Source organism: Lepidothrix coronata, unplaced genomic scaffold (assembly GCF_001604755.1).
Source record: "Lepidothrix coronata isolate B3197 unplaced genomic scaffold, Lepidothrix_coronata-1.0 Scaffold122, whole genome shotgun sequence".
NCBI classification, from domain to species: domain Eukaryota; kingdom Metazoa; phylum Chordata; class Aves; order Passeriformes; family Pipridae; genus Lepidothrix; species Lepidothrix coronata.
In genome coordinates this window covers 1,045,761-1,059,107 of record NW_016690302.1, presented here as the reverse complement: position 1 = coordinate 1,059,107, position 13,347 = coordinate 1,045,761, and the positions used below count along the sequence as shown (strand labels likewise).

Sequence of the window (13,347 nt, the reverse complement as noted above, 5' to 3'; positions counted from 1 at the left end):
AAGGTACTTTTTATTGTTTAGAAAACACAGGACTGGAGTTGTGGGGGCACATGTGTGGTGAGGAGGGGGTGTGCTGGGGTCACAGTCATTTCAGGACACAAAGCAGTGCAAGGTCTGTAGACAAATATACCTACCTGTGTGTATATATATATATGTATATATATAAAATTAGACATATATATAGCAGTGCAAGGTCTGTGGACACATACACCTACCTGTGTGTATATATATACATATATATATAAAATTAGACATATATATATATATAAAATTAGACAACCAATGCAACTGGGGAAAAGAGATACTTTTCCTTTTAGAATGAATCACAGAATTAAGGATGGTTTGGGCTGGAAGGGACCTTAAAGTTCATCTTCCAACCCCCTGCCATGGGCAGGGACACCTTCCACTAGACCAGGTTGCTCAATTCCCCATCCAACCTGCCCTTGGAGGTTACCAAAACTCCTACCAAACCTCCCGCCTTTGGTCAAGGCTTTGGTCTGACGGTGCAGCGAGAGCATCTCCAGCCAGAAAGGGAACTACAAGCGAATGCTCACCCACCCACTCCCCCCATAGGGACACGCCTGACGCAACGCCCAGGGGCGGAAAGGGTGCGATGCCCAGTGCCCAGTGCCCAGCAGGGGCTGGCCGAGGGTGTTCGTGTCCCACCCGAGCGGGGGCTGCGCCCCCAGAGCCCCCTCCTTAACGCTGCGATTTTCCCCCCTCTCGCGCGGCGCCGCGCGGGCGAGACCCGACGCCAACCACAAGACTGCGCGCGGGGTGGGCGGAGCGCGCGGCGGGCGGGGCGCTGTGTGTCGGGCCCGCCGGCGCGGCGCGGGCGGGCGGGAGGTGAGCGGGGCCGGGCCGGGGGTCGGGGGGCGCCGGGGGCGGGACGGGGGTGGGACCCCCGGCACGGACGGGCTGGCCCCGGCTCTCTGCGCTGCCCTGTGCCACCGGGCAGCGGCATCGCCCCGCTCCGGCACCGCGTGGGCGGCCGGAGAGCCGCGCATGGCCGCGGGAGGGAGGGAGAGATGCGGGGATGGAGGGATGGAGGGATGCAGGGATAGGGGGATGCAGGGATAGGGGGATGCAGGGACGCTCCCGGTCCCCGCCGACTCCCGTCCCGTCCCCGGGGTTCCCCGGCGGGCAGAGGTGTTTGCGGGACCCCCGGTCCGTCCCCGCCCCGCGTGGGCACCGCACGTTCTCCCGCCCCCGCAGCCGCGGGACCCGCGTCCCCGCCGCGCTCAGCCCTGCCCGGCTCCCGCTGGCCGGGCCGATCCCGGCGTGTCCCGGGGAAGCTCCGGCGGGCGGTGCGGGGGGATGTGACACGCACCTGTCACAGGTGAGCTCATCCCTCGGGTCCCAGCGCGTTTTGTCACCGTAACCCTGTCCTGCTTTTCCAGGGCTCCGGACGCTGAGCTGCCGTCCCGGTGCTGGGACCAGGGCACCTGGAGTGGGGCTGTGCCAGAACCAGAAGGGCCAAACACTAATTCCTGCATCGACCGGCTTGCTTTTAATGTGAGTCTCCACGTTAAGCCTCTGATCTTTCCAGGAGCTGATGGTGAGGCCATTCCTGCTCTAACGTTGGAATATACAGAAGGCCAATATGGTTTTCCTGATTCTCAGAGTATCCCCATAACTCTTTCCTTCATGTGTTACCTGTGCATGGCCTTTTAGGAGCCCACCCACACTGCTTGTATCATAGAACCACCTTCCCTGAGTCGGAAGGGACCCAAAAGGATCATCAAAGTCCAGCTCTTTTGGCTCTGAATCTGTTGATTATTTTTCAGTGGGGATGCAACAGTAACAAAACATCTTTTTCTTTTTTTTTTTTTCCCCCGTACAAGATCTGAACTGAGCTCCTGTCAAGCTGGAGGAAATGCACAGTCTAACTGCTGGGTTAAGCTCCCACATGTTTTATATGGATAAGGCCCAGGAGTCTTTTCCTGAAGCCTGACTGAGCAACTTTGTTCTGGCCAGTGGGGGGGATTTTTTGAGTATTATTTTTTTAATGTGAACAGTGGTGATTAGCTGATATGAAAGCAGTAAACAAACGTTGCTGGGTTTGCTGTGCTTTTTCTGGGCAGCGTAGCTCAATATTTTGCAATTGGGAGTGTTGTGAAACTGGCTTTCGGTTGGCTTGGAAGGACATGTGACTGAATCTGCCAGGAAGTTACTTGGCTAATTCACTCCTGCCCTTTGGAAAAGCCTGACCCACCCAAACCCTTCCCACTCCACGGTGGGACCTCCTGAGGTCTCGTGCAGCATCTCAGGGACTGCAGCCTGCCAGGGTGCAATGGGCACTGTGTCACATGCCCCTGCTTCCTGGAACAGAGGTTGCTCAAACAAGTGTAAATACTGCCCCACTGCCCTGAGAAACGTTGCCACCTGAATTGTAACCCCACAGCAGGGGAAGGAAAACCAAATAGTTATTTATGCTGCAGGCAAAACCTTAGGAGCCACATTTCTGCCCCTCTGCAACTGCCAGTACTGTTTGCTGGATTCCTCAAGTGAGTTCATGGGGCTTAAAGAGCACGTGGAGAAGGGAGGGAAGTAGGGGAGGCAGCAGAAGGCTGGGGAGAGCTGATATGAGTTAAATTTACAGCCCCCAGTGTACCTTGTTGAAGCTCTCTGGAGGAGAGCAGTGGCTACTGGGCTGTCTCCTGAGGGACTGATGTGCCTGTGGGCATCACTGAGGCTGTTTCCTTGCACAGTGGGCTGCAGTTGTCAGCTAAAGTGATGCTCAGCTGCCCTGTTTCCGTGCAGGAAACAGGGAAGGAAAAGCCAAAGGAATTTTTATGCAAACTGAGAGAGAAGCCGGGGTGCCCAGAAGGCTCAGCACTGCACAAGAGCTGTCCAGCTGTCCTAGGAGGGCTCACTGAGATGCCCTTTCCCGCTGCCACGGGGTTGTGGTGTTGGGACTGTTCCTTCTGAGAGTTGGACCGGGGGATTGTTCCCAGAAAGGCTCACTGGGATCAGCTGGAGACCTGCAGCACCCAGCTGAGCTCAGGTGCAAAGGTGAGGAGTCAGGAAGAGACTCTGGGAGCAGGAATTGCCACGTGTGCCCGTGTTTTGCCAGCTCACAAACAGCATCCAGGAGGTTTGGCCCAGCCAGCGTGGATGGGCTGAGAGCTGGGTGTGCTGGGACGTTGCTGGCTCAGGCACAATTCGTTTTTTCTCTGCTGTAATCAGGTCTTTCCTCCCATTTACCAGAAAGGGAGCAACCTGCCTTATCTCTCTTGCTCACCCAGCCAGTGGTCAGAGACTCTGCCACACACCAGTCCCTGCAGGAGAGAGATCTGCACTGGGGAGAAGACACATTTCCAGCTCCTCTTGCCACTGTGGTCTCTGAAGCTCCTGTGTTACAGGTGAGTCTGCTGGGGAGAGAAACACAAGATTTATACAGACCAGTTCAAGCTGCAGACAGGGAGAGATGTTCAGATGTTCTTGTTATTATTTAGTTATCCTTTAGCTAATCCTTTAGCTAATTTAGGTCCTTTAGCTGCTTTGGATCCTGTGTTGATTCAGTGATGAAATAGTGGATTTTCTGGGAGCTTTCCATGGGGAAAACCAGTGAAGAGCTCAGACATCTGTGCTTCATCCCTCTGCCATTCAGGGGGAGCAAGGACCAGACCTTTTGCTCCTGAGTGAGCCTGGGCAGATAAAAGCAAAGAGCTTTTGGTTCTGGAGCATCTGTGCAGCTGTAACTGGAGCAATGGAGCCAGGGATGTTTTTCTTGCTGACTGTGAATGTGTGAATCTGATGAGACACTTTTCAGAGTCGCATCTGCCTGCAGAAGGTTCATTCTCATACCCAACATCCATTTCTCAGTGGTGTGGTCAAGAAACTGCCATTTTAAAATGGTGTAATCCTTCCCCAGTGCAAAGCCTAGTAGTGAGACTGCAACTGCACCAGCACATAAAAGCCTCTTACTGTCAAAATAGGGCTGGTTTTCCTACACAGCTAAAATTACAAGGTATATATTTATTGACCAGAACCAAAAGTTTTTAAAGAAGTTAATTATCTGGTGTGCTGTGCTTTGCTCTAACTAAACAGAAAGTGAAACTAAGGGAGTGAGAAATCCATAAGAGCTTCTGAAATAACATCTGATGGAATAAGAACTGCACAGTGCTTTAGTCACTCATTCCAGATTATCTCTCATGAGATGTAAATTCATTGCCATGTTTCTAGGTATAAGAACTAAATGTTTCTTTTCTCTTAAAAGCAGCTTTATTTTGAATAAGTAAGGGTGAGCAAAGGGGCTTTTTGGTCAGGGATTCCAGCTGTCCCTGTCTGCAGGGGTTTGAATGGGGGCTGAGTGGAGAAGGTGCTGACCTGCTCTTCAGTGATGGGAGGTTGAGGGAGGCAGAACACAAACCCCACGTTCTCCCCTGGCCACATACACGGCCACCATGGGGCACCATCTAGACTGGCTCATGTCTAGACTCAATTTAAGGACTAAACTTCTTCCCCTGTGTTGCTTTATCACACCAGTCTCCCAGCTGCTCCTCAGAACCCAGTTCAGCTCTGTTCCCAAGGGTGCTTGTGCACATGAGTCATTAAAGGGTGTCCTAAAGAGGAGCCTGTGCACTGGGACTGCCAGTGGTCGTGTTTGCCTCTGAGCTGCTCTCACAATATTGACTTGAAGCCATGCCAAGGCAGAATAACACTATTTGAGCAAAGTCCCAAACAGGAGGCTGTTGAAAGCAGGGCTTAATGTGCAGGCACATATGTCCAGTGTGCAGGCACGTGTGTTCAGTGTGCAGGCACATGTGTTCCTTTGTAGCCAGCTCTGAAATTTGTGTTAAAATGGGCTCCAGTTTCACAGTCTAAAGGCACTGACACCCCTGCATTAACTCAGCTGTGGGAACAATGCACATGCTACCCAAAGACCTTGGGCACACGCTGCCTTCCACTTCTTGGTGTGCATGAGGAGGCTCTTCAAGAACCCAAATCACGGAGGGGAGGAGGGACTGTTGGGTGGAGGGTGCAGGCAGAAGTCCCTGGCTCTTCAGCCATGGGAAAGCAGGTACCTTGCTTTGTGTTTTCCAGAGTTATAACATGGATTGACACGTTTTCTTTTCTGTTCTTGTCTTCTAGTGTTCCTGGGTCTGCCCCTTCTCTCCCAAGATGCTGGGAAGGGTCCTGTGTGCAGCGTTGTTCGTGGGAGCCTTGCAGTCCCTGGCTAAGGCATCCCAGGGCCACATCTCCGTGGTCCTGCTGGGAGCCACGGGTGATTTGGCCAAGAAGTATTTGTGGCAGGGTCTGTTCCAGCTCTACATGGACCAAGTGAGCAATGGCCACAGCTTCACGTTCCACGGGGCCGCACTGACGGCTCAGGAGCCGGGGGAGAGGCTGATGTTTGAGGTGCTGAAGAAGCTGTCCTGCCCCCCGGACGAGGCTCCCAACAGGTGTGCTGTGCTCAAGGACCAGTTCCTGAAGCTGAGCCAGTACCACCAGCTGAGTAGTGCCGAGAACTACACTGCCCTGAGCAGGGAGATCGAGGCCCTGCTGCGCCAGGAGGGGCTGAAGGAGGCTGGGAGGATCTTCTACTTCTCAGTGCCACCGTTCGCCTACACAGAGATCGCCCGCCACATCAACAGCAGCTGCAGGCCTCCCCCGGGGGCCTGGCTGAGGGTGGTGCTGGAGAAGCCCTTTGGCCATGACCTGGAGTCGGCCCAGCAGTTGGCTGCAGAGCTGACGGGCTTCTTCAGGGAGGAGGAGATGTACCGGGTGGACCACTACCTTGGCAAACAGGTGAGCAGCTGGCAGGGCACAGCCCCCTGCCAGGCTGGGGGGGCTGGTGGCTGGGAGAGTGCTGGGTGTCAGTTCTGCATCTAATGGGAGTGTTGTTCCCCTCTCAAATTCAGGCAGAGCTTCCCAGTGTGATCCCAAGCCTCATGGAATCCTGTACTGTTCCTCTTCTGTCCTGTGCTGCTGTCCATCCTCTTAGAGAGCAGAGGAGATGTGCAGACCAAAGCAGGGCTTTCTCCTGTTGGAGTGATGAGGGTCCCTTCTCCAGAGGGAGGCCAGGGTGTAGGGTTGAACTCTGTGTGGGCCTGAAGTAGAGATGCAGAGTTTATCTGGTCTTCTCACCAAGGTCGGGGGTTTGATTTCGCTGAGTAACCAGCACCCTTTCCCTCTCACAGTTCTCCCATCTCATTACTCACAGGCCTCTCTGCTTAGCTGTGCCTTCTGGAAGCAGTTTTTGATTTGATATGATAAGGAGCTGATGGGATGTCAGTTTTATGGGATGCTTAGGAGAAGGTTTCTTCCTGCCCTGTGTTCCACTCCGGCCCGCTGCAGGGACAGCTCAGGGTGTGGAGCTGCGTTGTCCCCGAGGGAATGTGTCCAAGGACATGCCATCCTTGTTTCACAGGAATGTGATGTCACATTTTGAAAGGAGCCTGTTCCAACCATGGCACTGTGGCCAGATTTTACTGCATGTCCAGCTGCAGGGGGAGCATCTCCACTGAGAGGGGGGATTTCTTCTGTTTCATTTTTTGGTTGGTTTTTTTTTTGTGTCCCAAAAAGAGCAGATGGCTTTAGTGGTGTAGCATTTCAGCACTTTGGAAGTGTACATTAGTCCCAGGATGGTCTGACTCAGCCCTTTGTCCTTTGACAGATATAAACTGAGTGCCTTGCAGTTTGTAGTTCAGCCTTTTTTCACATGAAACCTCAAAATGCCTCAGAAAGACCTTTAATGTCTGCTCTGGACAGTCACTGGCAGCCCCACTGTGCATCTCTGCAGGCTCTCTTGCTGGTTTTCTCTTCTCTGACCCACTCTGCTCTCTGCTGTGCTGCCTGTCTGCTGGCACATCCCAGTGCTGGATGGGGCAGAGATGTTGTGCCAGAGATATTGTGGGAGTCTGGTGAGGTTTTATGGGATCCTTGACTTTTTCCCTTCACAGGCTGTAGCCCATATCCTGCCTTTTCGAGATCAGAACCGACAGTTTCTGGATCCGATTTGGAACCGACATCATGTGGAAAGAGTGGAGGTTGTCCTGAAGGAGACTGTGGATGCTAAAGGTTGGTGAGGAGAGTGTGCAGAGTGTGCAAGGTGAATGAATGAGAAGGAGAACTGGCAGGTTCATTAATTATGTGAAAGTGGCCCTTGAGGTAGTGCTGGTACAGAAATAAAACCCGTAAGGTATGCTGCTCTCTGGAAATAGAGGGGGACTGTCCTACACTTCCTGTGCTAGAGACTGACTCACTTCCAGGTAGTGTTGCTGCTTCCAAGAAAAGATTCCAATTGCAGTTTGTCTGGGAGCAGGGGCAGAATCCCCCACCTTTTTGTGCTGCAGAGCCCTGGGGACATTGCACACAGCTTTCCATCCTGATTCTTGGTAAAAGGCACTAGATTTGGAATTGATGCAATCTAAGGCCACTTCAGTTTAGTGCAGCCATCCTCTGGTTGTTGAAACAACAACAACCCTTTTGTATTCCTGTCCTGTTAGCTACCAAGCTCACCCTGAGCGTACCTTTGTGCTGTTCCTTGGAAGGTGCTCTTGCATCTCTTGCCTGGATGTTGCTCATCTCAGCTAATCGGTGTCAGTCCAAGTGCCTGGGTCACTCTTGTGTTTGCCTGCCTGTTTCTTTCCCTTCCTCTCTTGTAGTAAGAAAGAGCATTGCAGAGAGAAAAAATCCAAGCCCAGAGCTGCCAGCATGGGTCTCCTGCTGAAGGACACGGCTGCATTCCCTCCCTGCAGTGCTGCAGCAGCCGCTCTGCAGTGCTCAGCACAAAGCTCCCTGGGCTGGACTGCCACCCGCAGCACTTTGGGCACGTCAGGTGCCCTCAGTTCTGCAGCATCAGGGCTGCTTCTCCACTCACTTTACCTGCTCCCTCCTTCCCTCCCTGCCTCCCTCCCTCCTCGCTCTCTGAGCCACCACAAACCAGTAACACAGTTCTATCAAACTTGGAGCGATCTCCGCTTTGGCAGCCCAGACCTCACCCGGGCCTGTTTCTGGGAGAGGGACACACTGCAGAGTAACAAAGGGGGGAAGTGTTGTCTCTGCACAGCCCCAGCTACACCCTGTGCCCTCCCTGCTCTGAACAACTTTGTAATTTTTCATTTGGCGTCTTTTTTCCCCTGTTCAGCTTCAGCTGGCAGCCTGGCTCCCAGCGAGTCTGCAGCATTGATTCCACTAATGAATGTGCCTTTGGATTAGAGCAGAGGAGATAAATGTATCAATCAATAGGGGAAGCCTATGGGTGATGCAGTCTGCAGCCTGCTGCTGCTGGATTACACAAAGGCATCTGCTTGAGTCTCTTCATAAGTGCATTGTCCTTCTCCCCCTGCTCCCACCTGCATGAGAAGCCAGGCGGGGAAAGGGGAAGCATGAAATTTGTCTCCCAAGGGCATGACTCTGCCAGAGCCTTCTGAGGACGGGAAAACCAGGGAAAAGGGGCAGTGGAGAGCAGTGCTCATTGCCAGGGCACAGCTGCTGCTGTTCTGGGGAGCTGGTGTGTTGCTGTAGAGCTGTTGGGGTCCCTGCTCTGACCCCACTTTCCAGCCACTCTGACAAAGCTTTTGTGTGGAACTGCCTGTTGTGTGGAGTGCCAGACCCAGGGCTGTGGCTGCAGAGCTGCCTTCTGCTCTGTGTACTCAGGACTGTCAGGCACAGCATGACTTCTCCTGGGTTTAGGCTCTTTAAGCACCCAAAAAGAGGATTGTGTTTGGCTCTGGGGAGGACAAGCAGTCCCATAGGGACCTTTTATCTTTATTTTAGTGTAGAATCGTAGAATGATTTGGGTTGGAAGGAACCTTTGAAGACCATCTAGTCCAACCCCCTTGCCATAAGCAGGGACATCTTTCATTAGAACAGGTTGCTCAAAGCTTGAACACGTCCAGTGACGGGACATCCACAACTTCTCTGAGCTTGGTGGCTTCAAGTTAATTGTTGGGCTGGGAGAAGAGGTGCAAACCAGTCAGGGCTTGTTCCCTTTGTTCTTGGCACACACATTACACATGCAGAGGACAAAGCTGCAGGAGAACCACATCAGTTTGAATGCATCTTCCCTCCTCCTTGTCCTCAGGCCGCACCAGCTTCTACGAGCAGTACGGGGTCATCCGGGACGTGCTGCAGAACCACCTCACAGAGGCCCTGATGTTCCTCATCATGGAGCTCCCGGCCAACGTGAGCAGGGCAGAAGAGGTTTTGCAGCACAAGCTGCAGAGCTTCCAGTCCTTGTGGGGCCTGGAGAAGAACAGTGCCGTGCTGGGCCAGTACCAGGCGTACGCCAGCCAGGCCCAGGAGGAGCTGCAGCAGGCACAGGACTACGTCAGCACGACACCAACCTTTGCAGGTGAGAGTTTGGGCTGGGCCCTGGAGGGGGGAGTAGTCTGGAGCTGAGGAGAGCTGGAGATGTGAGTCCTTGTGCGATGATACCAGCTCCATGACTCTGGACCTCACTGCTGGCACTGAGATGTCTCCAGGCATCCACCAGCATGACTGGGAGCTGGAACAAGACAACACTGTTGTCCTGTCAGCTAGTGATCCAGTGAATGGGAGGCATAAGAGCTAAGTCCCATTATTCTAAGATCTCTGCGTTATTTTTAAAAGTGGCCTGCAAACTTCTTTGCCTTTTCATGAAGTCGAGTTGCTCTCTTCAGCTGAGGGGTAAAGCTCTGCAGTTCTCTGTGATGAACGAACCGTGAGGCCACCTCTAGCCATTCTGGGTCTTCTCAACATTAAAGATACTGTCTGAATTATGTTCATGTTCAGAAAACTGGTTTCCTACAAGATTAAAGGAGGCTAAACAAGTGGGATCCCTGGGAGGAAGCACAGCAGGGTAACTGGAGAGCAGTTAGGTAATGAAGTCAGGAAAGGGTTGAATGTGGAGCAAGAGACACGGCGGCTGCCAAAATTTCTGGGACCTGAGGAAGGAGAATAATGGGTAGATGATAGAGATCCCCCCCAAAACTGTTTGCTGTTCAGGTTTGATTTGGTAGCTGAGCTCCCTGTCATTTCAGGTGTGCTGATCCGCAGTGACAGCCTGCGGTGGGAAGGGGTCCCTTTCCTCCTCACCTCTGGGAAGGCTCTGGATGAACGGGTAGGTTATGCCCGTGTTCTCTTCAAGAACAGGGCCTACTGCACTCAGAGTGAGACTCTGAGGGATGCAGGGCACAGCCAGTGTAAAGCCAAGCAGATCATCTTCTACTTCGGGCACGGGGCTCTCAACACCCCTGCGGTGCTTGTGAGCAGGAACCTTTTCCGGCCTGTCATGCCCAAAGACAGCTGGAAAGAAGCCGTGGCTCGGTCGGACCTGCACATTTTTGGACAACCACTGTCTGATTACTATGTGTACAGCCCTGTGAAAGAGAGAGATGCGTATTCTGTCCTCATCTCCAACATCTACCACGGCAGGAAGGATTTCTTCATCACCACGGAGAACCTGCTGGCCTCCTGGGGCTTCTGGACGCCGCTGCTGGACAGCATCTCCCACCAGCCCCTGCGCCTCTACCCCGGAGGCGTGGAGAACCAGCACCTCCTCGACTTTGAGATGGTGAGTGGGGGACTGGCATTCACCCTGGCAGAGCCAGCGGAGCTGCTGAACCCCACCAGGCACATGCCAAGTGATTACAAGGCAATCCAGTCCAAATACCGGCAGAGTCCCCTGGTCTCGGCGTGGTCCGAGGACCTGATTTCCCAGCTGGCTTCCGACATGGAGGAGGCAGCAGTCAGGAGTGTGGCACGCTCCGGGCAGTTCCACCTGGCCCTCTCAGGGGGCTCAAGCCCAGTGATCCTGTTCCAGCGGCTGGCAAGGCACCACTACGGCTTCCCCTGGAAGCACACCCACATCTGGCTGGTGGACGAGCGCTGTGTCCCCCTCACCGACAGTGAGTCCAACTTCTTCAGCCTGCACAGCCACCTCCTGCAGAGCGTCAGGGTGCCCTACTTCAACATCCACCCCATGCCCGTGCACCTGAACCGGCGGCTCTGCGTGGAGGAGGACAGAGGCACAGAGCTGTATGCCAAGGACATCGTGGCCCTGGTGGCCAATGCCAGCTTTGACCTGGTGCTGCTGGGGGTGGGCACCGACGGCCACACGGCCTCGCTCTTCCCCCGCTCGGAGAACGGGCTGGAAGGGGCTCCCACTGTGGTGCTGACTGAGAGCCCTGTCAAACCTCACCAGAGGATGAGCCTTAGCCTACCCCTCATCAACAGGGCCAGGCAGGTGTTTGTCCTGGTTTTGGGGAAGGGGAAGCACGACATCACCACCCTGCTGAGCAGGGTGGGCCACGAGCCGACAAAGTGGCCGATCTCGGGCGTCAGCCCCAGCTCTGGCCAGCTGGTCTGGTACGTGGATTATGAAGCTCTGCTTGGGTGATGCCTTCACAGTGTCCCTCCTCCCTTGTCTGCGTGGCCTTTACAGCCTGGATTTTCCTACACAATGTCCATGTTTTTCTGTTGCCAGCGGCAGCTTCATCTCTGACGGGCTCCTCAGAGCTTCTGGGATATCCGTGGCCTGCAGCGCCTCTGACATTTGAGCCTGAAGGGAGCTGGGCTCAGTGTTCAGAGCTCAGGAGGAGCCAGTGCGGCATTTTTGGCTCTGCCAGGGATTCTGACTGTGACTTTGGACAAATTACCTCACCCTGAAGTGCCTCAGTTTTCCTGTCAGGCGTTTTTGCTTATTGGCATTTAACTACCTCGCAGGCACTACGGGAGACTTGTTAAATTACCTGCCAAATTTTTAAAAAATTTCATGTAATTCTCAGGCTAAGAGACAATAATAACATGTTCATCCTGTGCCCTCCTCAGTCTGGCTGGGCCAGAGTCCTTGTCTCAGTGAAAGGAGGGTTGTGTGCACAGGGATCTGGTGTCAGCCAGGCTCTGACTGTGCCCTCCTGGGAGCACGTTTGGCTTTTGTGCCATGTGGCCCCTAAATTCTGACACTGATTTGTGAGCTCACTGCAGTCCTGAGCCTTTGCAACCTGCCCAGCAGCAGAGGCTGAGATTAGAAGCACTAATTTGCTGCTTTCATTAAGTGGATGGCTGATACAGGGGGGATGGGGAAGGAAGACAAACTGCTTTTTAGGCTGTTAAAATAATGGGGACAGGGTGAGGAATATGGCAGCTCACAGAGCTGTTGTTTGCCAGCAGTGCAATAATTATTGAGGGAAAAGCTTGGTGTTCAGAGGAGTTGGTGGGCTTAGCTAGCAAAAAAATGTTTTCTTTAGCTGTCTTTGCCTCATTCTCTGAAATGAACTTTTCTCTGTCCTCAGAATTGAAGCTTGAAGCGTCACGCGGTGGCTTGTAGAATTTCTGTGGGAGGCAGCTTTATAAACTCCCAACATATCCATGAGTACAGCACACACTGAGGTAGATCCACTGTTTGCAGATGGTGGTGGTGGTGTTTGAACTCGTGGGCACTGACTTACAAGGGAGGGGATTTTCTCTGTACACATCCCTTAAGGCACACGGAACCAGCAAAGTGCACCTCTGACAGCACAACGTGAGCTGGTTGTAGGAATGTGTAGTTCTGCTGCTCACAGGGAGGGTTGGAGACATCCAGTCCTACCCAGAGACCCCACTGTCCCCTTCCTAATCTTCTAATTTTCACCTTCCCAGGATTGCTGCCACACATGAGGCGTGCCCTGTGCTTTCAAGGTATCCCCAAATGCTCCGTGATCTCCTCCAGTGGGTTATTTACCTCTGGATTAGTGCCTTAACTGGTCTGGTTTGACAGCTGGGATGGCTGGTTATCCCTCTTTTGTGGGTGCCTGTGACTAAGTTTGCTCCTGCCTGTGTCCTGGTTGCAGGCAGGATTAACCTGAGGGTGAAAATAAACCCCAGGGGAGGAGAGGAGAACAGGGAGCAGGAGGAAGGTGAGCTCTGCAGGCTTTGCTGCGGGACTTGCTTGTCCAGTGGAGTCTGGAATAAGAGCACAAGTCGAGGAGTTCATTGGAATAACCCTCTCTGTAGAGGGGTGGTAGCAAACAGTGGTTCCAGAATATACCACAGTGGCAGGAACAGCTGTGCAGAGGAACAGGGTTTGGGTCTGGTACATCCATGAGTCCCAACATCATTTTTTATTTTTAAACGAAAAGATCCATTAACTTCTATCCAGGTCTTTTGTGTTTGGTATAAGGGAACAAGTTGTAATGAAAAATTGACCTATTTGAGAGTAACTGTTTCATTATGAATGACAGGATTTATGACTGTGTTACAGGTGACTGTGGCATTGGTGTTTTCCTGGTTTTGCACACTTTCTTTTTAATATCTTGCTGGCACCTTTTGAAATAAACACTAAGGGGTTTATTTGCACTTTTAAGTAAGCACATATTTTTTTTCCCAGGGAGCCTCTCTTCTTTCCAGCTGAAAATAGTGTTTATTTGTGAAGTCTCT

The 13,347-nt window shown here is 53.0% G+C and overlaps 1 protein-coding gene across 3 annotated transcripts; it reads left to right on the top strand.

Annotated features, from left to right (window-relative positions):
• Positions 1-820: 820 nt before the first annotated feature.
• On the top strand, positions 821-12,418 carry H6PD (hexose-6-phosphate dehydrogenase/glucose 1-dehydrogenase). 3 transcript variants are annotated; one of them, XM_017825834.1, is made up of 7 exons: positions 821-846; positions 1,401-1,515; positions 3,211-3,365; positions 5,098-5,754; positions 6,909-7,026; positions 9,035-9,304; positions 9,972-12,418. In XM_017825834.1, exons 4-7 carry the CDS (start codon positions 5,128-5,130, stop codon positions 11,327-11,329), a joined length of 2,373 nt encoding a protein of 790 aa, XP_017681323.1. In that variant the 5' UTR covers positions 821-846; positions 1,401-1,515; positions 3,211-3,365; positions 5,098-5,127; the 3' UTR covers positions 11,330-12,418. The 3 variants fall into 3 exon arrangements, with proteins under 3 accessions (XP_017681323.1, XP_017681322.1, XP_017681324.1); XM_017825833.1 differs by lacking the exon at positions 821-846 and having other exon boundaries at positions 1,288-1,515; XM_017825835.1 differs by lacking the exons at positions 821-846; positions 1,401-1,515 and adding an exon at positions 2,916-3,015.
• The last annotated feature ends 929 nt before the right edge of the window (positions 12,419-13,347 follow it).

What these genes read in the sequence shown, in the direction of transcription:
- H6PD (XM_017825834.1), top strand. Translation starts at nt 5,128, where the DNA reads ATGCTGGGAAGGGTCCTGTGTGCAGCGTTGTTCGTGGGAGCCTTGCAG. An exon ending in ACCACTACCTTGGCAAACAG is followed by an intron (nt 5,755 to 6,908) that starts GTGAGCAGCTGG and finishes TTCCCTTCACAG; the next exon opens with GCTGTAGCCCATATCCTGCC. An exon ending in GGAGACTGTGGATGCTAAAG is followed by an intron (nt 7,027 to 9,034) that starts GTTGGTGAGGAG and finishes CCTTGTCCTCAG; the next exon opens with GCCGCACCAGCTTCTACGAG.